Source organism: Microtus ochrogaster, chromosome 19 (genome assembly GCF_000317375.1).
Source record: "Microtus ochrogaster isolate Prairie Vole_2 chromosome 19, MicOch1.0, whole genome shotgun sequence".
Lineage (NCBI taxonomy): Eukaryota > Metazoa > Chordata > Mammalia > Rodentia > Cricetidae > Microtus > Microtus ochrogaster.
The window spans coordinates 36,884,561-36,911,866 of NC_022021.1; the positions used below are offsets into that span (position 1 = coordinate 36,884,561).

Sequence of the window (27,306 nt, forward strand, 5' to 3'; positions counted from 1 at the left end):
CACAAATTCTTTTATCTAAAAATATTTCTCTGTGGATCACCACCTAACTTCAGAAATTGAAATTGCATCAAATTAGGTTCTTTGGCTTCTTTGAGACCCCTTTTTGACCAAATACTTTACTTATTTCTTATAGCATTACAACTTAAATACAAAGACACCTAAACGTCCTTAGTAGTCATAGTAACTTAACACAAATCCTCCTTACATAAGGGTTTCCTCCCTTTTGTTTTTTCCTCGTGCTGCAAATTCTCTATTTTTCCTCAGACTGAAAACTTCCCTTCATTCATGTCCAATTGAAGACACAATAAACCTGGAGGAATTTCCAGCTCTGAGAGCAGCAATAAAATGCACGTGCCTTGAAAGAGCCAATTAACACTATGTTAGTGAGGACTACAGAGCAACTCCTTTGCAACTAGTGAAAAATTAAATCGTGTTCCTTGACTTCAGTTATGTTTCATTTTTGTACATCTAATCCTAATATACCTACTTTATATTTGGCTATGCCAGCCCTTGTTTTCTTTATCTTCCCATTGTTTTAGTTTTATTAAAATTAGATTCTCCTCTCACATAACACATCCCCACCACAGTTCTCCTTCCCACCCCTCCTCCTAGCTTCCCCTCTGGGTACCCTTTCCCCAGATCAACTCCTCCTCCTCTTTTTATTCTTTCTCCTAAAGTTTTAAGAAGAAACAAGATTTTTAGATTTAACTGCTGGGACCATTGAAGGGACCAAAAAAGAAAAGAAAAGAAAAAAAAACTGGGGCAAGAGGATTTGTTTCTGAATGGGTTTTTACATCAACAAACAGACACCTTTGTGAAAATGTTGCAAAACTGAGTTTTCCTGCAGCCCAGAGTCAGAAGGCAGGGATATCCTCAATGGGGGTTAGACTGACCACAACATTCTTCTTCCAAGAGAAAGAATGACCAGTATTTAATTCTTTCAAATATATTATATGAGGGCTGGTAGCAGAAAGCAGATTCTAGCACTTGAGACTAATAATGATTTGCATGTGGTCTGTGACTGGAATATAGTTTTTGAAGGGACTAGATATTCCAGGAGGATAATTGAGCCTCCAGTTGAAAGCAAGATAAAGATGAAAAATACCAACTTTCATATGATGGTTCGCAAATACCTCCATGTAATTCAAAAGACTTTAAGTCTTTACTCACAAGAATCACACAGACAAAAACAAAAAACAAACAAACAAACAAACAAAAAAACAAAAAAAAAACCAAAGAAGTCAGATATTTTTACATTCTTTGTAGTAAGGAGTACAAGAATTTGGGAACCCAGACTTCACAAAACCATATATTTACATTGAATTGAATCAATGTAATTTCAGCATACATTTTACATTGATAAATCAAGGACTAGTACCATATAAATTTATGTCCTATCAGTTTAGCTAAGCTTTTATAAGAAGGAAGAACTGTGAATTCCAAAGATCACTCAAAACATAATTGCAAGACTCCTTTGTTTGTGGGGTCTAATGACTGTAGATAAAAAACCACATGTTAGTGAAAAATGATGTGTTTATGATGTAAATTTCCAATTTCTTGTTAAATTCACTCAAATATTTTAATTAATTATACTCTGCACCTAAAAAGTTATTTCACCAAAAGTTATTCCGAATAGTAGCTAAGTAAACTTTCCTCCCTTATTTGATTACGGTCATACATTCATACATACATACATATATGTGTGTGTGTGTGTGTGTGTGTGTGACACACATATCTATATATCTATATCTATATCCATATCTATATCTATAATGCAAGGTATCTCAGAGAAAAGTTTTTATTTAGATAAGCTATAGGTAATAGAAGATATTTTAGGATTGTGAATCAATTTAACACAGCTAATAATTCTTAAGATTTCCATACCATCTTTTTATAATTCTGTTCTAGCTCTATCTAAAAATCATATATAGTGATAAAAAATTTAAAAGCAATGACAACTGGTAACCGACCCACTCAAAACCTAAAAATGATTTCATAGCAAGCATGTTTGTATGTTTTATCAGAATTCTCTTTATTGACTAATGTCATTGGCCCAAAAATTTAAATAAGAATAAATGTTTTGTCCAAAATTAAAAATAATGGTAGTTAAAAATATAAAAAATAGCAGTATAAAATAATTATAAAAAGCCTTATTATAACTTATACTGAATCTTATAAGTGCAAAGTCAATTAATCCTTACAACATCTACATTAGGTGTTTCATCCATTTTATGATTTGAAAAACTGAAATCTGTAAACTGTTACCCAAATGGTAAACTAATGTTACTTGATGGTGATACCACTTTGCAGGGATATAATAATCTATTTAAAAAGCGCTTCATTTGTAATTAAATTTGGTGTGTCTAAATGTTTCAATGAAAAAAAAAGTTATAATAGAAATAGTCTGTGACTTATTTTGTTCATTTTACCTTTAACTAAATCCCTGACTCCATGTTTTATTTATGAATTATGTATTCAGTTTCATACCTGGCACTGAGAATCATGTTAACTGATTTTCATAGAAAAAGGAAAAGGAAATTGATGCTATTGTTGGTGGTGTTTCTGTGATGCTAAAGAACAAGAAGGATAAAACCATCCTTGGCTTTTTCAGCTGATAGACAAGCAAGTATGTACAAAATAGACAAGGTCTTTCAAGGAACTTCTTTATAATGTACATAGGGATTTAAAGCACGTATATCACTGAGCTGTGGGACTGCCATAATCCCTGCCTGGTACAAGAGAGATTTGATTTAATAAGCGATGATTTTCTCTTTGTAAATAGCGTCAACCTCTCCTCTAGTGAGGATCCCAAGGTAATGTCAGCCCCAGGCTGATCTGCATATTTAAAGTTATCAAGTAGTTTTCAACAAGAACAACTGTCAGGTGTGTCCCCAAAAAGATGCTTCAACTTAAGGAAGAAGAAAATGCAGTTTAAAAGGTCTCTTTTCTTTCTTTGATTACCTGGGAAATAGAAGTATACCTACAATAAGCACTGTAGCTATACACGTTGCGTTGATTTTGATTTTAACTATACACACTAAAATACTTTCAAATATTTGCTCCTCCCTCCTCCCACATTGTCTGAGTACTTGTTGTTCAAGAATTAGAAAGAAATAATTCTGGTAAAGCCTTTGATCTAGTAAAAGGGCATTAAGTCCTACTATGTGTAGACCTTTGTTGTCTAACATGATATATGTTGAGAATGTCAATAATATAATCTTAAATTCTGAAATATGACACAGGACACAATTTAAATTATTTGCATTTTGGTCAGTTTACAGATACATCTCATCTCTCATATTTATTTACTTTACTGTTGTGTATTTTTTTAACAGCATAATTCCTCTTACTACTTTTCTTGCTAGAGACATAGCTCAGTAATTAAGAGAATTTGCTCTTTTTTCAAAGAACCCAGTATGCACTTCCTAAGGGCCATGTAGTAGATCACAAATCTCTGTGACTCTAGCTCAACAGGTTCTGATCTAATTCAAGAGAATGGCTTCCATGGGGTCATACAAGAAGGTTTAGACACATGCATATAAATTTAAAATGTGTTTATATTATAAATATACATACATATAAGTACATCCATGAGTGTACATAAATGAAGATTAATTAAAATGAGTACTATGCTTTGATTAATGCTAAAAGCAAAAAATGTTAATTTATTTTAAATAGGAGAGGATCAGGCAAGAAACTATTATTTAAAAGTCATTCTAACATATAGCAAAAATTTCAAGGCAGAAAAGCAAAAGACATTAAGGCTTGTCATTGTTAGGGAAGACCAAATAAACAAAGGTAGCATTCAATAAAAGGTGTGCAATTTGACTGGGCTGGACCGCAGGACTCAACACAACTGGAGTTGTGTCTGAAGTAATGCCAAAGGGAGGAGGGAAGGGAGATCACAGCATCTCTAAGTGTGTGATTCACAGGAGTGAATAACCAGGTCAAGCAAAGATTCAGGGGATAAAAGGTGGAGGTACCAATAAAAAAGGTACTTTGAAGCTTTTGAAGCTTTCTACCAGAAGAGCTTGTTGGAGAGAGAGGGGAAAAGGAAGGACGGAGTCAGGCAAGGGCAGATGGAGGGAGGGACACTGAAGGATTTCAAGTTGGATTTTTATATTGCAGAAATTACGGATTGTAAATGTATACTAGTTGGAGAAAGACGTGAATCGGAGATGTGGCATTTAAGTAAACGATCATGTAAAATGTCGGTGAAATAACATGTTTAGGATGACAGAATCTGGATAATTATCCCATTTTTCATGTGTGTTGAAATAATATAATTGTTTAAGAGGCATTCTATGGAAGCTATGTCTCTCTAGACTGCCCTATTTATTCCCATGGAAATTGCTTCAGAGTAACCAATTTTTTATCATTTGTTTATTTTTATTGAGAGCTACATTTTTCTCTGCCAATTTAATATTAACATATGTCATAATGGGAATCAGAGTCCCTGTTTTGTGTTGCCTTACAAAGTTAACGTTGACCATACTCCAAGTCCTGGAATATAGATAAGCATTTGCTGTACAAACACGTTTAGTCCATTCTTAATGATTTTTTACGACAATTAAAATTCAGGTGAGACGTAAAGGGATTGCACAGTAAGTGCAATGAAATCCTTCGCCTGTGGCTAACTGACTTGAGGTTTTTCTAGAAGCCCCCACCCCCGCCCTCCAGTGCTACATATTTCTGTTTTTATGTGTTGCGGTTCTGTGAATTGATGTAATATACTGGCAGACAATTTCAAAGAAATGCCAAGATAGATCCTATAGACTCAGGAGATCAATGGTTGCTCTGTCGTGATGCCTTCCCCAAGGGCATAAGAAAAAAAATACCCTAAAATATCCAGCATGGCTTTTTGCTCTAATTTAACTTAAATGCCCCCCAAATAAGCCAGTGATCCTGTCTCTGGTGTTCAGAGATTTAGTTTTCTGTCTCCTCTGGTGAAAGTCTTCAATTCCGAAGCCATAGCAGTTTGTCAGTCTCCAGTGTGACTTTCAACTCCCCTCTGCCTCCTCCTAAACGCCCATTTAGCACGGAATAATTTCCTTAACTACCCTGCATTGCCTCCAAGGAGCTTTATCTTGTTTTTAATTTCTTCCTGTTAAGCTCATTAAAAAACATCTTTTGAGCATTATACAATGGAATGCTTTATAAACGTGCATAATTGTGTCATTTTTCTTAAAGCAAGTATTGTTTGAGATTATTATACAGCACTGAGATGTTGCAAGAAGATTACACACAAAGCAAATAAAAAATTAGACTTATGTTAAATTATTTTGTTGATTCGTATGTGTGGGGCATTTTGAAAAATCTCCACCTTGGAGAAGTAGAAGGTTCTTATGTAAATGTGATAGCAACAAGGACAGAGGACAAAGGATAAAGAAAAATTATCTCTTTCAACCTCGTTTTTTTGTTTGTGACAAAACAAAATAGCAGCTATTTGTTGCTAAGCTCAAAACCTGGAGAAAAGCAATTTGCCCTTGTTCCTCTCCAGGTTGATTTCTGGCAATTCTTTTGTTGTTCTAAAGGACATCACTTGTCACATCTCTTAGTTTGACTATGCTTTCCCCAAAGTCCCTTACTTAAATTGAACTGCCAATTATTTCTAATTTCACTACAAAAATCTGCAAAATTTTCGATATTACAGTATAGGAACCCTGTTATTTGAGTGCAAGGGAGAGTCTGTGACCAGTCTATCAGTCCCTAAGACAGAAAACATGAAATGCATCAAAGGTGTCTGAAATCTTTCATGAAGACAATTCGGGTGTCATGTGAGGTTTTCAGTGTCAGTTTGCAAGTACTCTTATTGAAGTCACCACAGCCATTGCTTGCTCCATTGTTTGGAAGGCCTCTTTGCAACATCACCTCTAGATTTTCACTTGCACGGTCTTCTCACATCCAGGTGCTTACGCGGGCAACCAAGGTAGAAGAATACTTACCGGGAAGAAATATTTATGTGCTCTAATCATTAAAAGCGAAGCAGATGATTCAATCTGACACCTGGGAATGAATTTCAAACAACTACAAATTGGAATTGATAGGAAAGCTCGCCGCATAATTAAAGCTCCATCAACTGTACGATAAGAAATAAGTAGCACGCAAATAGGCGCCTTTAAAAAGAAATGAAACGTGATGGGTGCCAGGGCTGTGTTCCTTTGCCTTTGTCAGTGTGAACATAAGAATCTAAGACTGTGCTTCAGTTCTCTGCTTCTTGGCTTATGTGGCGATTACCCCAGGAAGGAGAACAGACTGGCTCTCAATTAATGCAGTATCAGTTTGCATGACAAACCAAGATATTTGTATTCAGCATAAGCAACTAGAAAATAAATAGTAGAGTGTTAATGAATCATCTTTTTGTATGTTTACAACATGAAAATGAACTTTTAAAATTTGAAATAGACCAAACAAAGTGTGACCTAAAATTGGATCTGAGCAAAGTGTAATTCCAAAGAAAGCATTCTAATATTATGCATAGAGATCACTGAATAAAACGGCTTCCAAAGAGTAAACGAGTAACTTCATACAAAAAGGCAGGTGTGAGGAGTGTTTAACAATATACGTAACTTCTTACAAAACTCTTTGGTTTATTTGTCAGAACTATATCTATGCTACTTTAATGAATGAGCTCAGTCATGGTTTTATAGAAAACTCTGGAATACTTTGAAGAAAAATTCATTTTTATTGCTGGAAGAAAATTAATGTATCTCCATCTTAATTTACATAAATACTTCCTAAGAAATCACTAGAGAACTAATATCAATATAACTATATCAATATCTTCAGAACTATCAGGCTTATTGTAAACCAATAAAACCTATTCCCTTTCATGCTTACATTGTCAAAACTATAAAACATAGCATAGCATTAATAACACTAACCCAACAATATCAAACCTCAAAATGGATATTGTCTCTATACTAACAGAGAAATGAAGTGAACTGATAATCTTCAATGCTTGAACACACATGTAACAGCAACATGAAGTGAACAGACTTTCAGATGTAAACATAAACTGTCAAGCAATCAAAAGAATTCCAAGCCGAAAATAAAAACGCAGGACAAAATCTCAGAGACATACCCCCAGTGAAATCTTCGTGAAATTAAAATTAGTGGAACAAAGAACACACATCCTTCTCCTCCCCCTTTCTTTTTCTCTTTCCCTTTTCCCTCATCCTATATCAGTTCCTACAATCTAATATCATAGAAAAGTGTGTGTGTGCATGTGTGTGTGTGTGTGTGCGTGCTCACGCATGTGCATGCTTACTCATATGCATGTAAATGTTAAGGGTGCATGCACATTGCTTTGTACAGGAGGAACTCTGATAACAAGCTGGTGAGCATAGGTCCACGGCACCTGCTCTTACTCTTTATTCTGTGACATGGATTGTCTCTGAACTTGCAGCTAGAGTGGCAGCCAAAATGCCCTAGAGCACCTCATTCCCCCACCTCTCACATCCAAGACCCCATGCTTGCTTATTAAAAGCTCTTACCCATGGACCCATCTTTCCAGACCTCGTTTAACCTCGTGGGTACCTCTGCTCAAACTTGGTTACTGAGTTCTGAGTTTCATTTTCTCCACTTAGAAGGTCAGGTCCCCAGTAGCAGTCCCATAACCTTGGTGTGGCTTTTCTAACTTAGATTGGATAATTTCTGTAGCTTTCTATATTTGAGGAAATCTCCCGCTTCAGGCATTTTCTCCTTTCTTTGTGGACAGTATGTCTTATGCATTCTTTGGACCCACGGATCTTGATTTACTCTTTTGTTTTCATGGGATACAATCTTCACCAGGTTACTCAAAAAGAACCAAATGGAATTGGCTGAATATGAAACTGTCTTCTTTTGGGAATCAAATTTAATTAATATGTTGGCTAGAGTAAACATTGAGGGGCCAAAATAATTTTATCATCAAATTTTCATGACATTGCTAATTTTCTTACTTGCTTTTTAAAAAGCTCACTGACAGTTGCGTTCATTCCCTCTTGTGAACCTCTAATTTATATATTAATTTTATTTCTCCTCTAGCTCACTTAGTCTCTTGTTGGCTGCTATTAATATTGTGTTGATCCATCTGCTATTTTCAGCTTCAGTGAATATTTTTGAGATTATAATTTAATTACATTTCTCCCTTCCCTTTCCTCCCTCCAAACTGTCCCATAGACCCCTCCCAACCCTCCTTTAATTTCACAGCCTATTTTTTTCACTAATTGCTGTTGCATGCTTATATGCATTGCATAGACATGTTGTTGCTAAATAGAACCACTTTGGTCCATATAATTCTACCTTTAAGCATGTATTCAGAGCTGACTGTTTGTCATTGTGCACCAATAGTGTGTTTACCTCAGGGATGGCCATCTTTTCCCTTCCCAGATTTCCTCAGTTGCCTGTAGTTCTTTGTTAGAGCTCAGGCTTCCTGGTTTTCTTTGGCGTGATTATTGTTTTTAAGATAATATTTTGGGTCTTTATAAAATACAGACTACAGTCAAACATAGATGACATCCTGTCCTTATCTTTTTATGCCAAGTTTATCTTATTGATCAAAGTTCAGAAACGTGGTTTTGCAATATTTAAAATACTTACTTTTTAAGAGTATAAGAAACTTAAGTTTTCAATTTAATGTTATGTTCCTACTGATCATTTGCCTTTGTTGCACACAAAGATAGCTAAAAGTATTTCCTTTCAGATAGGAGAAGAATATATGGCTATATGCTAGTCCATTCAATTTGCATTTTATTATTATTATTGTTGTTGTTGTTATTGTTGATGTTGCTATTACTATTATTTTAAAATATAATTCTATGTTTTGTTTCTACATTTGCAACTTTGTAAATACCAATGTCTCCTAATTATACAGTATTTAATTTCAAAACATATATTCTTATTTTATCCCTTTTGTGAGCTGAATTCAAGCTTTTACTACCCAGATTATCAAACTGTGACCTTCTTTGAAATCGGAGAATTTAATCAAATTTTAATTATATAGGATCATTACAGCTGTGGTCCCTATTTCTAAGGTTCTGATAAAAAATAGCCCTTATAGTACTCAGGTGATGTGTACACAATCAGCTGACAAAGCTGGGTTCATTTTATTAAAGCCTCCAGAATCATGTACACCCCAAATCAATGTTCATAGGTTACCTTCTGCTAGGCCATACATGAATTTCTATTGTACAAATGTTCTTTATATTGGTTTTATTAGACTTCATATTTATAAGTTCAATAGGTATAAAAAGATTTCACATCTTGCCTTTAACTTACATTTTTCCTGTTTCTGCTTTGGCACACTTTTTATTTTTCTGGTGTATGCATCTGTAAATGGTTTTCTACATCCAACCTAATGCTTCCACTTAGCCATCTAGGTTTTATTGTTCTATAGGCCTTTAGACATATGTTTGCTAATATAGACACTAAACTATCAGCTCATCAGGGACAACATATTTTATTTTCCTTGCATTGCCTCTTACTTAGAAATTTTTGAGAGAGGGATGACTTAGTAACTTTCCCAGTAATTTCCATTTTACCCTATCTTATTTGGCCTTGAACTCAACAGCAGTTCCCTAACTGCATTCTCTCAAGTGCTGCATTTATAGGTGTGAGCCAAGACATCCAGCTAGTCCTAGTTCATATCTATCTGCTAGCTGAGTAACTGTCTGGTGAGTTTCATGGAATTGGTCACTATCGTTATAGCTTCATGAATCAATCCAAATTAAGATAAATTTATTGTAGAATGAGAAATATTCACAGGTAAAATAATATAATTGTCCACTTCTTGTGATCTTTATTTTCCTGCAGTATGATGACTTATTATTTTACCACCATACATTACCTCTGTGTATAGATATATATGTGCATATATGCTCTCACATATATGTATATATGTATCTTTGTATAATTTAAAGTGTTTAATGTATTTTTAGTATTAGATCAGACTAAATTAACAAGCTAACCTTGTAAGAAACAAATCCTGATTTAATTTAATATAAAATTTATTGACGGAAGCTTTTTATTTTCTTAACTTTTATCTAATTCTGTAGCCTCCAGCAACAAATTGATTAGTTTTTTTGTTGTTGTTGTTTTCGTCTATAATCGAGTTACTCAATGATATCTCACTTAATTGTTCCATGAATAAATTCTTTCCTCATTTTCCTTTTAATTCCTCAGATTTAAAAATTATAAAATTTCATCAAGACTATGTTCAGAGTATAAGTGGAGAAACACCAGCATTAGCAAGCAATATTAGGGAAGTCAAACTGAGTTGCATGTTAATGTCAGGAAATGGAATTCTACACTCTTTTCAGCAATAACATTCAGAAACAATGTGCAACTGTTACATTGAAGCTTAGAAATCAAGGCATATTATCAGTATTAATGTAACAATGCTCTTTGCTTAAGTAGCTCTAACTTGTCATTGTATTGCATGATCTTTTTAAATTACATTTTTAAAAATTACATTACTACCCATTGCACTGAAAAATCTTTTCTCAAGGATATATATGTTGCTTTTTTGAAAGATCAGATAATGTGCTGAAAGATATTAACTGACATCTAGTGAAATTACACTTTTAAAGTTGTATTAAGGTGTTATTTAGATGTATTAGATTCTTATTTCAAGTATAAATAATTATCTTCCTTTTGTCCTTAACATATTTACACATTATGACTCAAAGATTTAATAGTCTGTGATTCTAGAACACCATACTTGATCAAATTTTTTAGAAGTATATTTTTGGTTAACTAAAATCACGTGAATACCTAGTTGATTTTATGTCTTATACTGGAAAGTTATAAGAAGAATCTATCTAGAACATCTTGTTACTTACATTTAAGTAATGATTGGGAAAATATGAGGAAGGAAAATTCATAGGCACTGAAGGCAACTGACTAGATTACCAATATCAAATATGAAATAGTTACAGGAGGAAATGAAGTTATTCTAGCATGGGAAAAAGCAGACTTTCAAAAAAAATCAGGGTTTTTGAGGCTTCACTGGTCACTAATCATCTCCATAAATAAAAATAATTAAAAATGAATGGGGTGAAAAAAAAGCTTCCCTTTAGAGAATTCTACATAATAATTATGACACTATAGAAAATCAAGATCACCATCATTAGTTCCCAGTATGTATTTTGCTGGCTATATTACTGATTGATGCAAAAATTAGGGTGAAGATTTTTGATGAAACATATTTGTATAAACTCAAGGCATTTTCTGTAAGAGAGCCATCAATTGCATCAATTATAAATAAATATATACTAATTTAACATTAGTGAAAAATGGCAGGGGACAGGAATGTAGTAATCATCAGTAATCTCAGTCACAAGACAACCTGATTTCATGCAATGCAGGTAAATACTGTGCAGAGGCAAAACACAAAACTATTCATATTTAACAAGTATGCTTTCATGATGAAAAAAAGGAAAATGCTCTTTTCAAAATAACAGAAAAGTTAGTGAAGGCAGGTCAGATCGTATTCGCAAAATATCGGCTTTATTGGAGAAGTCTTTCAAAATGAGTTTGGTATTTTTATTGTTTCTCTTGTGGATTTGTTTAAAACTCCACTATTCTTTGTTTTTATTTTAACTCATTTCTTTGAGTGCTAGGTTATTTTATTATAGCATCATTTTACATTTAATACTCAAGTCACTCATTCCGTCTTTCCCTGTTCATAAATGCGTAAAGTAATACATTTTTCTCCTCTGTAGTCCTATTTTCTCTCTACATAGTGTGTTTAGCTTCCGTTAGTGCATCCGTTATAAGCCTTTTGGAGTTTTCTGCTGATGGTTGTTTTGGTGCTTTGCTTTGTGTTTTTGGTTCTCAGATTTGTTGCCTTATATAAGGCATAAAGAACCTAATTTTCTATTTTAACCTTTCAAGAATGTATTGGTTTGCCGGGCGATGGTGGCGCACAGAGCTAGTTCCAGGACAGGCTCCAAAGCCACAGAGAAATGCTGTCTCGAAAAAAAAAAAAAAAAAAAAAGAATGTATTGGTGATCATCTACTCTCGTGTAAGTGTGTGGTAAACATGTGTGTGTACTTACAATAGGGAGACAGAAGCATGTGGGAGCAGGTCTTCAATATTAAGATCCTGTCTTTTCCTATATTGATCTATAGGCTGAACAGTACATGCTTTAACTAATGAGCCATCTCAAAGTAGTCATCAAGTGTGTAATGTGGATTGCATTGTGGATGGAGATATTTTAACTAGTGATACAATTTAGGAAGGCATACAACTCAGTAAATTCATTCTAAAGTTTCTATCCAATATGAAACTACTATATCCTACTACAAAGAAATGTATGTACTTGACAATAGTAGAAGAAAAGAAACAACAGGGAATACAAGATAGAAGAAGTACCAAAAACTTATTTCATTGTATTCTTTGATGCTACACACACAAATTAAACACATAGGAATGGAATGGGTTTAGGAAGCATGCCAGAAAGCTTAGGTGTTGGTCATGTTGTTTTCATGTAGTTTACTTTATATCAAGCTCACATGCTCACATTTGAGCGGGAACCTGAAGGAGGTGATCAACTGAGCCACTGGGCTGCTCAGGATTCAGGGGTTCCATGGGAAAGAAAGACTTGGAGCAAAGATCATCCATATGAGAGTAAGCAAGTCAGTAGTGGAGTTTTGCTGTCAACTTTGCAAGACCTCAAGAACAGAAAAGAATATGTTTAAAATCATAGGCGGAGACCACGCTGAGCTCCAATGCCATTTGTAAGAAAGACATTCATACTGAGAGACCCCCTTTATGCTATTACATGGCCCCTGAATGAGCACACATCAAGGAATCTTGTATTTGGAGAACTCTATGATAATATATGGGGATAATGAGGAAATAATTCATGATAAAGACCTAACGTGATAAAACTACAGTGAAGGACATAGAAAATTCTTTAGTCAAAAAAATACTGAAGGTCTAATTTAATGCAAATCTTTCATGGAAGAGACTAGAGGTAAAAGATATTAAGAAAGAAATATGAATGTAATACCAGGACAACTTAACAGGTCAGGACCTTATGATGTCTAATACAGAGAATTAAGCTTTATGGGCACATGGAGCTATAATCAGAAGCATGCCTACAGTCAATTAACCCATCAGAAATTGTAGTTTATGACCAGGTGTTAAAATTTAAGTCTCATTAGTGGTAGGGGAGGTTCGTGCTGGAATCACATACAGGTATACCAAGGGCTTAGTTGTATATGTGTTTTGCTCCAGAATGAAAGAGGCATTGTCAGAATTTAATGTTTGTACTCTGACACTGTGAAGGACATCTTTTTATTTCCAACACAGACCAGTCTTTGTTTTAGTTGTCACAAATAGAGATGAGATTCTTTATGCATCGTGACTGATTCTGTGGATTTCTGAGCTGTTTTGATCTGCAGCTAAAGTAAGAGATGTAAATAACTGCACATAGCATGGAAAATGTAGAGTACAAATATTCACTGTGTTTCAGGTGACTTGTTGTGATTATGTAAACACATGCAGGGATTCAGGTCCCTGTATGCACTCAGATGACATCTATTCAAATGAAATACGCTAATTTTCAAAATCAGAATTAACCACTGACACTATACAGATTGCTATATCCAGGAAAGCACCCTTGAAATTCCATATTTTTCTCCCAGTTTTTAATAAATATATTCAAAATATTAATTCAACATCTAACATAGATTATATGTTGTATGATATTCCTTTGCACAGACTTTTCTTTTGAATATTCTCTAGAAAAATCTACTTAATCACTTTTTTCTCATATATGTATATGTATTTATGTGTATATACAAAGAGAAAGAAATGATGTATATAAATAAGTATATTTATATTAGAATTTATATTTTTTTGTTCCGTACAGATACCATCCATCTTCGAGTTCTTGAATCCTCTCCAGTTGGAACAGCTGTTGGAAGCGTAAAAGCAACCGATGCTGACATGGGAAAAAATGCTGAAGTAGACTACCGCATTATTGATGGAGATGGGACAGATATGTTTGACATTATAACTGAGAAGGACACACAGGAAGGCGTCATTACTGTGAAAAAGGTGTTCAGCTTCAATATAAACAAGCATCCTTGTGTTTAGCAAGCAGAAATTTCATTGTGTAGTGTTTGCTCTTGCATTAGCTACCAAAAGAAAAAGCATTGGTATGCTCAGTTGAGTTTTGCATTACAATAAATAAGAAGACTCTGATGCCAGAGAGCCTTTTAGACATTCTGACAATATATTCTTCTTATTTGAAACATGAAACCTGAGGCTTGAACAAAAATTTAAACAGTCAATTTAATACATGTGTAATTATATTTCTTAGTCATATTATTAAAAGCCCCTGTAAAAACAAAGTTTTCTTAAAGAGCAGTTAATAACTAATAATGGCAAGATATCATCACAGTTGGAGGCATAAAAATAACATGCTATCCAGATGTATGAGTCAATAATTAGAGTTGCTAGTAAAAAGAGACAGAATGGATTGGAACATAATTTAATTGTTCACATTTTTCCTTCTGCCACATAAATTAAATTTTTTTTACAACATATACTCAATGAAAGAACTTAAAGATAGCCAGGTTTTATTGTAGTTTGCTCTATTATTATAAGAAAAATCTGTCACGTTTTTATTTAGGTCAAATTGATATGCTGCATAAAGAGTAACTGTTGAGGTACTGGTAACTAATACAGTTTTCCTGAGATGCTATTGAAGCGCAGGACACACAACAAACTGTTTCTTCCAGTGACTAGTAATGCTAAAACGCAACTTCTCAAAACCAGAAAGTAGCAATTACTAACCAGAAAGTAGCAGTAATGGAAAAAGAATCTTTTGCTTCTCTGAAAAAAAAAAAAAAAAAAAAAAAAAAAAAAAAAAAAAAGATGAGCAAATTTGAGAAAGCAATGATTTTTATCCCATTCTATTAATCATGATATCTAAATTATATAAGTAGTAAAGCCCATTTTTGTTTTTAATACATCCTACTAATGAAATTGCTATATGTTTTTTCTCTTTAAACAATGCACTGATTATCTTGAGTATTTCTTATAACTGCTGATGTTTGAAATTCTACAAAGACTTCATACTTTCCTGGACCCTTTACACTGATGAAAAAAATACTTGGACAGATTTTTAAAACCACAAATGTTTAAAATCATAGAATTTTTGTCTTAAAATGTTGATTCCTAACCTTTATATCATCAAGTACATATACACACAGAAGTGCATAACATATCAGCCCATGGTTTGTATGGAATTATCACCCGTAAGAGATTAAATTAAATATTCATTCAAATTTGTATAATAATTAAAATTTTTCAAATGTTCAAAAGCACTACATATTAGACACATGTATTTATAAATAGCAATGGGAAATAGAAAAATTTAAAAAGTGTCTAATTTTTATTACTTCTTATTAATGAACAACATGCAGGATTTCAAATCCTAGTGTAAACTAAGGAGGGCAGACTCCCGGTCCCCAGAATTTAACTTGATAATTTTTGTCTTATCCAGCCACTTGACTATGAGAGCCGGAGACTTTACACTCTGAAGGTCGAGGCAGAAAATACCCATGTGGATCCACGCTTTTATTACCTAGGGCCATTCAAAGATACTACAATTGTGAAAATTTCCATAGAAGATGTGGATGAGCCCCCTGTTTTCAGCCGATCCTCCTATCTGTTTGAAGTTCATGAGGACATTGAAGTGGGCACAATCATTGGCACTGTCATGGCAAGAGACCCCGATTCTACTTCCAGTTCTATCAGGTACTTATGTCCCTGTTAAAGATGAAAAGGAACAGAGTTGGAGGCATATTGGGACCATGAAATTCTGCTTGATTACAAGAGTTTTCATGTAAATTCTACATAAATTTGGTGTGCCCAGAATTTAAGAGATGTTTTGACAAAATGTTGTGGGCAAAGCATTTACCTCCTTCATGATTTTCTAGTCCTTGCCTTATCCATTATGTTAATGGACTATGTCATGAGTTTGATTCATTAAAACATTGGTTATTCTGATCATTGATATAGATCAAAAAAATATATAGTTGGATGCTTCGGATAGGCATGATCAGTCTATCACAAATGGGAAGATTGTTGTTTCAGATTTGTTTCATGATTGTGTGTGTTTTATTTTCTTTTAATTGGCCGTTTCAAAAAAGGTTTGAATATCTAGACACATGAGAATCTTTTCTGTACATTTTTTTTTTTTTTACTTTTCTTCCTATGCAATTTTGGTTGTGAGCCTAGCTTTCAACTGCTGAGCCATCTCTCCAGCCCCTTTCTATGCAATTTTAAAGGCACATGAGGTCTGATAGATATATAAAAATAAGCAAGATTCAAAGTTTTCACTAGCGTTTGAACTGGTGTATTAAAGAAATAATAAATTTCTTTGTACATTGTTCAACATCAAAATGAATATTTCCTTTAATCTGATAGTCTATTGTGGATTTTGAATTTTATTCCTTTGCCAAAACTTTGTAAGCTGAGTTTGCATCTGTGTGACACAGTTAAGTATGAGTTGCAATATTTGTTTTGCAGTTTCTGAGTGAAGTCTTTTGAATTTTTCAGCTTTAAGATATATAGAACCTTAGGTTTTATATTCCATGGGATTCTGAGTGGATTCAAGTGAACAATTCTGCAGATTCTACTAGTCTTAAAAAATTGTACTAGTCACAAAGTAATATATCTTTGTATGTCACTTATTCATGTATTTTATGCAAATACATTGTCTTATATTCATGCATTCTACCACAAGTTATATACTGGCAGAAGAAAAAGAAAATTGTGCATCATAACCACACAAGTGCTCCCATATACCAGATGAAATTTGCCATAAATGGCTCTTTTCTTGTTGCTTTATTAAAATTGCTACATTTTATGCATTTTCTTTCTTTGAATTTTAAAGTAACTAATATGGTTATTTAATTTTCCCCATTAAGTATTTAACATTTTCTTGCCAACCAACCTAAGTAGGCTATGTTTTTGGTTCCTGTTTTGGAAACAGATTTTAGAATATGATGTGTTTGCTTTATCTGTTTTAAAACAGATTCTTGCAATACATATTAATCACAACTGTACAATGTAGCCAATGATGACCTTGAATTTCTTATCTTCCTAACTTTACCTCCAAGTTCTGGGATTTCAAACGTCTACTACTATGCCCACACTATGCACTTCTGGGGTCCATCTCAGAGCCTCATACATGATATGCAAGAACCTTGTCCAAATAGTCTTCATGCCCAAAACCTATACACTCCTTATGAGGAATAAATACCAGTCAATTGGTATTAATATAATAACAAAATATTTCTCAAGAATGTAAAATTAATTTGTGTCTTCATACAGACTGGACATTATTATATCAAATCTATCTCTGGACATGTCCCAATAAATTAAAATGTTTGATGATGGTGCTTTCCTAAGTACTGAGAGAATAAGTACGTTTTCATGTCTTAAGTACCAGCTATCTGTGTTAGGGTTTGTATTTCTGTGAAGAGACATTAAGTGGTGATGTCACTTAAAATTCAGAGATGTAGTCCATTATTGTTATTTTGGGACATGACATGGAAAAGGAAGTTATGATGCTTGAGAGGTAGCTTGGAGTTCTACATCTTGATATGCAGACAACAGGAAGTGAACTGTCTCACTGGGCTGGCTCCAGCATATATGAGACGTCAAAGTCTGTATCTACAGTGACACACTTTCTCCAACAATGTCATGCCTACTCCAAAAAGGCCGTACTTCTTAATAATGCCACTCCTTTTGGGGGCCATTTTCTTTCAACCAAAAGCTTATATGTATATCATAAGGCAATATGATATACATCTTCAGATGAAGTTCAAAAGTTCCCATGGTCTTTAACATTCTCAAACTTATCTAAAAGTTTCAAGTTTCAAGTCTCTTCTGAGATTCATGCACTCTCTTAACTGTAATTCCCTGTAAAATCAAAACCAAAAACCAAATCACATACTTCCAACATAAGATGGCACAGGATATGGATTACCACACCAAAGCATAGGGAAGAGAGTATAATGAGAAAATACTGGACGGAAGCAAATTCAAAAACCAGCTGGACAAACTAAAAAAATCTGCTTCTCAATGTCAATGTCAAAATGTTGTTCAGATCCCCAACTCGTTTTAGTTTTATTGACTCAAGCACACTTCTTTCTCTTGAGATGGTTAGCAGCTCTACTCAGCAGGTATCCCAGGGCTCTGTCATGTCCGACATGGTTGGTCTCCAAGGCAGTCCAGGTTTCAAATTCACAGCATCACCCAGTGCAACCGGTCAGAAACAATCTCTATGCCTCCATTCAGGGATACCCCTGTCACTTGCCTAGCCTTAGTGGTTTTCCTTAGTCACAGAAGCAATTTCCATATCCCTTTTCTTCTATCCTTAACTTCAGAGCCATGTGGCTGAAGCTGCCAAGGTTTGCTGCTTCTGGGGTTAAAACATGGCCGCCTCACTTAATTACATTTCCACCAACTTTGTTTTCAATGGTTTCCTTCATTGGCTAAGTTTGGGTATTCTGGAAATTACTTTGTTGACCCAGCCTACCTCAAACTCAAATGTCTACCAGCCTTAGTCTTCTGAGTACAGGGATGAAAGGCATGTACCAGTACACCTAGCTCTAAACTTTTCTCTAATCCCTTTCACAAGTAGGAGACTTAGCTAAGTGGGATCTTGCCCCGAGGTCACCACTCCTTTTATTCCACTTTATAATCCACTTAGCTCGCTGACATAAGAGTTAGCTCTGTTCTACATCTTTGTGCCCCCTTTTTTCATCTGTTCATTTGTCATTTGCTTAACTCAATCCTTTTCATTATAAATCTTCATCAAAGTTAACACTAATAATCACATGATAAAGTCTATACTAGGCTGTTTTGAGATTTTTCTCTACCAACAGAATTACTCCCACACTTTTTACTTTAGCCTCAGTTAGACTCTTTAGACAAGGACAGAAAGCAGTCACATTCTTTACCAAAATATCACAAGACTGACCGGTCTTGTCACATATTAATGTTCTTCTCAACTGAAACTTCTTGATCCAGGAACCCACAGTCCAAATCACACTCAGCACCATTGTCTTCCATGTTCCTACTAGAATGGTCAATTAAGTAGTATTTAAAGTATCCAGCTGTTTTTCTAATTCATAGTTCCAAGGTCCATATTTCTTCAACTAAAAGCACGGTCAGGTCTATCACAGCAATACCTCACCCCCCACTAAGAAAACTCTTAGTGTTTCTATTGCTGTGAAGAAACCATGAACATAAAAATGCTTATAAAGGAAAACATATAATTGTGGTGGCTCACTAGCAGGTCAAACATTTAACCCATTGTTAAATGTTTCATGTTATCATGATGAGACATGTTAGTATGCAGGCAGACATGGTGTTTGAGAAGTAGCTGAGAGTTCTACATAGTGATATGCAGGCAACAGGAAGTGAACTGTCCCACTGGACATGATTCGAGCATATATGAAACCTCAAAGCCCACCTCCACAGTGACACACTTTCTCCAACAAGGCCACACCTACTCCAACAAGTCCATATCTCTTAATAGTGCTACTCCCTTTGGAGGCCATTTTCTTTCAAACTACTATACCAGCTATAATGCTCTATATGGCAAGTTTAGTGCTGCAGTTTGTGGTATATTTACACTTTGTTCTACATTAGATATAGGAAATGCAGAGAGTTTTAGATGTTATGGTTTAAATAGAACACACACACACACACACACATATATATATTATATAAATATATTTGTATAAACACACACTTAAATATTATGGGTTATGCTTTCCACATTCATGGATTCATTATTATCTTGGCAGAAAAAGAAAATATTCAGAATAAAAAAAATCTGCTTTTACTGACATGCTCAGGCTTTTTATGTATATCCCATATATTGACATTATATTAGGAAATGTAAGACATGCAGAGGTGATGTAAGGTGTAGAAAGAGACAATAGTTGGAAAAAGATATTGTGGTTATACTGAGAAAATAAATATTTTTCTATGCATATCACCATGACTTTAGATTATATTGTGCTATGCACTAGACCCCAGTTTGCGAGCTTCGGGAAAGGGGCTGGAGGTTGAGAACACAGACACAGAGACGGACATGCAGACCTTTAAACACTGTTACCAAAAACCCCTCTTTATTAGCACCATGTAGTCAATGGACAACAGGTGAAAATCCCATCCTCTGATCCTCTAAGCTAGGCACAGCTTCTAGTAACTTTAATTAGAAGGTTCTAGGAGGGAAGAGCAGGTGAAGGTCAGGACTCATTAATCCCAACATCATTGGGAGTCAGATATGTATAGGTGATGCAAAACTTAATATATGTTTCTTGGTTGTTTGAATGCTATTATCACCTTATATTAAGGATTCAGCTTCTGAGAGATTTTGTATCAACAGAATTAATCTCTAGCTATATCAAGGAAATATTATAGATATTCAAAGGGAATATAGTTGACAGTTTAATACTTTTGTTGAAACTCAAATTATATGTGTTATAAATGTAGTCACTTATTATGAATTATTTATGCATAAATAAGAATTGTTTAAGCATATTCTGGAAATAGTTTTAAGAAAGAAAATGAAAGGTACCACATAATTTGCCAGCAAAGAGATAGGAATACAGTTAGACTATAAATTATGTTTGAAAGAAAGATCTTGGCTGGCAAGATGACCCAGGGTGTGAGGGAGCTCTACCTGACAGTCTGATAACAAGAGCTCAAGTCTTACAATTGCTCTTCTGGGTCCAAAGATATTCAAAGGTCATCAGTTGTCTTCTGATCTCCAAATATGTACTGTGGTATGTGCACACATGCAAAATATATTAACAAAAATACTAATTGTAAGGTAGAAGTCTGATCTCTGCCTACAAGATACCGCCAAATAATCCCCCACATTCTTCTGTTTACTTTCAAATTTAGTAGCATACTCAAGATAGAACACACATAAGACAGAGAGCAGACAGTGATACACTATTCTGGGTGTATTTTATGTAGTAAGCAACACACTGAAACTGAAGGTTTTTTAACATGTGAAGGACCTCCCAGTTTTCTAACCTGACAATTAGTTCTCTATTTTCTTTGATTTGATAATTATTGGCAGATTGTTCTCATGTTTGGATACATTTTCCACTCAGAGAAGCTTGCCCATGAGAATCAAGTAGTATTCAGTGAGTCTCAGCTAGAGTCTGCTGCTGGATAGACCAAGACTAGCAAAAGACTTCATGATTCCATGTCTTATTTCTTGTTTTAAATTTGTGATGAAACAACTTAATAGACAGTGTCATAAGTGGAGAGGATTAATACAGAAAGATTTAAATTAGAAGGTTGAAGACAGCTTCTACCGTGGATAATCATGGAAGACTCTTTTACAGTAAAATTTTCCTTATGTTTTTCTCTCTAATTTTTTGTTTGTTTTGTTTTGTTTCATTGTATATTTTGCTTTATTTTGTTTTCAAATTTTTATTTATTTATTTTCTTTTTATAAAGCAACACAGTTTCTCCCCCCTCTCTTTCTCCTACCTGCCATCTCCACTCCATACTATCCCCATCCACTCCTTAAAGGAAGTAAGGCCTCCCGTGGAGCAACAACAAACTGTGGCATACCAGTTGAGGCATGACCAGGCCCCTACTTCCTCCATCAAGGCTGAGCAAGGTTTTTCCCCATAGGGAATGGATTCCAAAAAGTCAGTTTATGCACCCTGGATAAGTCTTGGTTCCACTGACAGGGCCCCCCCACACAGATAAAGCCATACATCTGTCACCCATGTTCAGAGGGTTTAGTCCAGTCCAATGCAGGTCCCCCAACTGTTATTCCAGAGTCCATGAGCTCCCACTAGCTCAGGTCGCTGTCTGTGATTTTCATCATCATGATCTTAACCGCACTTGCTCATATGATCCCACCTCCCCCTCCTGAACTATACTCCAAGAACTCAGTCCAGTGCTTGGCTGTGGATCATTGCATCTGCTTCCATCAGTTACTGAATGGTGGTTCTATCGTGATAGAGAAGTCACTAATCTGATTACAGGGGCAAGCCAGTTCAGGCAACCTCTCCACTAATGCTAGGGGTCTTATCTAGGGTCATCCTTGTGGATTCCTGGGAATTTCCTTAACACCAGGTTTCTCCCTACTCCAATAGTGACTGACTGGCTCTATCAAGGTAACTCTTTTATTCTCCCTTTTTCTGTTCCTCCACCAACTCTGCCATTTGGATAACTCATGTTCCTATTGCCATCCACTTCCTTCTACATACCCTCCCAGTTTACTCAAGAGATCTTAATTATTTCTCTTTCCTTGGGCCATGAGACATTGTGTGTGTGTGTGTGTGTGTGTGTGTGTGTGTGTGTGTGTGTGTGTGTGTGTCTGTGTGTGCGCGTGTTTCTGTATGTGTGTGTGTGTGCGTGTTTCTGTGTGTCGTGTGTGTGTGTGTCTGTGTGTGTCTGTGTAGCAATGGTTATCTTAGAAATAGCTCTGTAGACCAGGCTGTCCTCAAACTCACATAGATCTACATGCTTCTGCCTCCCGAGTTCTGGGATTAACGGTATGTCCAACCCCTGGCTAGTGAACAAATTTTTTATTTGAAAATTATTCTAGATGCAGGAAACTAGAGATTTGCTTTATTTGGTTATGGCAAAGGTATTGATGTTTGCCTTGATTATGCTTCCTTGTGTGACAAATGCTGGGATTATGCTTTCAAATGATGTACGACATGATGCCTGCTATCGGTTTGTAGCAGAGCTGTTTTCATTGATTCATAAAGACTTTATTCTTTATAGATGGATAAGCATTTCTTACACTGAACTGTAGTAATTTTAAAATACCTTAAGGCATTTATTTAATAATAATTCATGTGAATAAAGAACCTGAAGCTTGGTGGATATTACATATAAAGTTACAAATTACCACAAGCTGATGATGTACTGCTTTGACGAAAGTAATCTTGTCTTCAATATTCTCATTAATAACAAAATTAAGTTTCCCACATGGACATTTTATGATGGACGATTGCAGTGTTTCATCATCATAAGACTTGGGAACTGAGTACAGTCAGTTGATAATGAAACTACATCTGATAACCCTATTCTGTGTACTAAAATGCATGCAAATTAGTCGACTTTATGGCAACCAGCAATAGTTTAAATGGTTAAAATAATGAACATTTGCAGAAATTGTTTATCTAAGCAAAACAAATGCCAGTTCAAGCCTTGAGTGACCCATACGCATCGTTTTTAACAGGTGAAATAGTTTATATTCTACATTAGCTCTGTGGTTTCCAATGATTATGAGTAAAGTGTTTATCTTTGTATTTTACGATTTGCTCATGAAAACCATCAATATTATGGCCCTGTATTTTCTGTACCATCTATTTCTAGATTCACTTTGGATCGCCATACTGACCTTGACAGAATCTTTAACATTCATTCTGGAAATGGATCGCTTTATACTTCAAAGCCCCTGGATCGTGAACTGTCTCAATGGCACAATCTTACCGTTATAGCTTCTGAGATCAGTAAGGAGTTAGAGTTAATGAATATTTTTATTTTGTGAATGTCTTGATTCCTGCATTTTAAAATATTTGTATGTTTATGTTGAAACAGTCTCTCTTTTCAAATTAAGTTTTACTGTGTTTTTTTTAAATACTTTTTTCAAATGTCAAATTGTTTCAGTAATTCCTTTATTTCTAAACTGAGGAATAGTTAAGCGTATGGTAGCTATAGGAAAATGTTTTCTCTCTCAAAAATTTTGACATTGTTTGAGTGTTAATTGTCTAAATGTCTAAATTTTCTTTGTAGTCCTTCTCCTTCAGGTAAGTCAAGAAGGAAAATATTCACTCATTTAAGAACACCCCACAGCTCTTGCATTTTCTCTTAATGCTTTCTGAATTTCTTTTCTTATTTCTATCAGACACTAATAATTCAAATGTTGTGTTTTCAAGCTCTGCTATTTTGTTTTCTTCTGTTTAGTCTAATCTCTTATTGAGACTGTTAACTAATTTTTCTTTCTGAGCTTTGGTGTTTCTTATTTCTTGGGTGATCTTTGTCAGATTCTCTTTCAGACAGGTTGTGTTCCCCAATTTACTTGTTCGTATTTTTAATTCACTTTTCTTATATTTAAGAATAGCTGAAGCCGGGCGGTGGTGGCGCACGCCTTTAATCCCAGCACTCGGGAGGCAGAGGCAGTTGGATCTCTGTGAGTTCGAGACCAGCCTGGTCTACAGAGCTAGTTCCAGGACAGGCTCCAAAGCCACAAAGAAACCCTGTCTCGAAAAACAAAGCAAAACAAAGCAAAACAAAAACAAAACAAAAAACAACAACAAAAAAACAAAACAAACAAACAAAAAAGAATAGCTGGTCAATTGAGATGGGCATCATTTCATGTTGTTGTGATGTGGCCTTTTTACTAACTTCCTCTAATAATTTGTCTTGAGAGGGATCAGTCCTGCATTGAATTCACAGCATTCCCAGATGTGTCTAGGTAGAGGAAAAAGCAAATTAGGGATAAGATATCGGGGACTGCATTTCCTTGCCAAGCAAAATTCGGTGTTGGATGGTTCTCTCACTCATGTTATAAAGTCCAAGACTAATCCTGCAACATTTTTTTTCCTACACTCATGCAATGAAGTATAGCAGAGCTAAAATTAGCAGCGAGCTCACATGCCCACAACAAATCAGGGTAGAGGCATGGATTGTTCTTAAAATCTTTAAGTTAGAATGTCTTTTGCTAATTTTTTTATCAACCTCATCTTATTGTAGATCATGGTCCTTGGAGATTTTTATAATTTTAAAAATTCACAATGCTAGAAGCAGTAAACTGGGAATCAAATTGATTATTTGAATTCTAGATCTAACACTTAATTCTATACATGCTTTAAAAAAATCAATAGTTTATCCAATAAGAAAATGGCAAGTTAAAATCTGAGAACAATACATTTCTAAAACTGTCCCAGATATTGCTTCCAGAAAGGATTCTATCATTGTGGATGCCGTTGTAATTCTTTAGTGGACTGTTGAAAATCGTTATGGGTTCTTATGGGACAGCACATGCTTATAATCCCTGCACTCAGAAGGCAAGAAGTCTAAATCAAAGTGATGTTGGGGAAATGCCTGAAAGAACAAGAGCATTATCATATCTGATAGAACAAACAAGAGATAAAAGGCATGAAGAAATTTGAGACAGTAGCAACAGAGCCTTAAATCAAATGTGCAATCCATTACATCATAAAGACATGGAAAAGTCACATACCCATGCTAATGAAAACCTCCCAATACCCAATCCCTTGCTGAACCCATTATAAGGCAGAGCAGCTCTGTACACTTTATTTTATTGTTTTTTTTTATTTTTAAAACCATCTTATTTTACATACCAATCCCAGCTCCTCCCCCTCTCTCCTGTACACTCCCCAGGTCTTCTAAACACCACACCCCCACCCATTCCTCAGAAAGGGTGGGGCCTCCCATGAGGAGTCAACAAAGTCTGCCATATTACTTGAAGCAGGACAAAGGTTCTCCCTGCTTTTATCTAGGTGAGCAAGGTATCCCTCCACAGGAGATGGGCTCCAAAGATCCAGTTCATGCACTAGAGATAAAAACTGGTTCCACTGCTAGTGGCGCCACAAAGTGCCCATGTCACACAACCACATTCATAGGGTCTAGTTCGTTCGGAATTTATGCTGGCACCCCAGCTGTCATTCTGGGTTCAATGAACTCCTAGTAGCTCAATTTAGCTATTTCTGTGGGTATCCCATCTTAGTCTTGGGCCGTTTGCTCATAATATCACCCCTACCTCTCTATGACTGGACTCCAGAAGTACAATCCAGTGCTGAACTGTGGCTCTATGTATACTTATAATAAGAAGTTTTAGCTTTCAGTTGAGCCATGGTTGTGTGTTTCCCCTTCTGTATGCTGTTTTATTACCATTGATTAATAAATTAATTCAGCCTATGGCAGGACAGAATAATTCTAGGTGGGAAATCTGAACAGAAATATATACAGATAGTAGGCGAAATAGGGAGACACCAAGTAGCTCCTAAAGGAGAAAGACACCAGACAAAACCTTAAGTAAGCCACAGCCAAGTGGCAATACACAGATTAATGGAAAGGGGCTAATTTACCATACAAGGGTTAGTTAATAAGAAGCCTGACCATTGGCCAAACAGTGTTGTCATTAACATGGTTTCTGTGTGATTATTCGCATCTGGGCTGCCTGAAAACAAAAGAACAGTCTGCATTTACAAGAAACTGCCTATAAATTCCATACATGCCATACTGTGTCTACAAGCAACTGTCTAAACAGAGCTATTGAAACCAATTATTGCAGACTAAAACCAGATCCGAATCACCCAACGTTTCAGAACTGTGCAAGTAGTCTAGTCAGAACGCCATTCCGGGATTTTAACTGGAATAATGGATTTAGCTTCAGCATTCTAGCTGGGATGTAAATAGAGATTCGCTTCCGCCTTCCCCAAATCGTGCTTTGTTTAGGGAGTTATAAATGGTAGTGTCTTTTGAGGCTATCAATTTAAAAACATATTTTCTCCTATAAAGGAAAACTCCTATTTCTCTGTCTTCTGTATCTAATGAGATCCAATTTGGAGCTTCTGGAATCTGATTGTTTGTGCTGTCTGCTCCGCTCAAGATCCTTCTTCAAGCTCACTGAGCTTGGAATTGCATTTTCTATTTCAGATACTTTGAGAAATTTAACTTCTAAAGCTAGTTGAAGTAATTATGATTCTGTAAAAAGCTAAGCCAATTACTTCTTAAGAGCTAAGCCTATTCTCGCCCTTAAGTGAAATCAATCTGTGCAATGAGAGCTAGAAATGCCCACCTGCCAAGCACATGAAGCCAGGGTCCCATTATGCTGTTCTGGGCATTTAATGCAATGAGGATGGAAGCAAAACACACACAGGGACTTGTTTCACTAGACATTAAACACTGGGTTGATGGTAAGTGTGTCCCTCACCAAGTCCTGAGCAGGACAGTGGAATGTGTAAAGGAACCTCTTACTGATGTGCTTCCAGGTCCGCCTCTAACAGTTTAATTCTATGTTGCACAGCAAACGTCATATCATGTGACAAGTGCAGTTTCCCTCAGGTAATTATTCAGTGCATTATAGCATGGCGTAATTCTTTTCCCCTTCTTTAAAAAAAATATTTTAAAATGCCAGGTGGAAAATGCTAGACTCTAAAATTAATGTCACAGTCAGTGACTTCATAATAAACTTGGGATCTTAGAATACTCAGGAAGCCAAAGCATTCCTATAAGTACATCTAGAAACTGATCATATTGCATATATTTTT

At 35.3% G+C, this 27,306-nt stretch overlaps 1 protein-coding gene across 2 annotated transcripts in view; it reads left to right on the forward strand.

The window, feature by feature from the left end:
* LOC101986955 (cadherin-10) overlaps positions 1-27,306 on the forward strand; it is a 184,757-nt gene that overhangs the window by 137,450 nt on the left and 20,001 nt on the right. For both annotated transcript variants that reach the window (XM_026783755.1, XM_005356651.2), the window contains exons 6-8: positions 13,863-14,050; positions 15,504-15,757; positions 23,384-23,520. In XM_026783755.1, the coding sequence (XP_026639556.1) occupies positions 13,863-14,050; positions 15,504-15,757; positions 23,384-23,520 (579 nt within the window). The remainder of the gene's footprint in view (positions 1-13,862; positions 14,051-15,503; positions 15,758-23,383; positions 23,521-27,306) is intronic.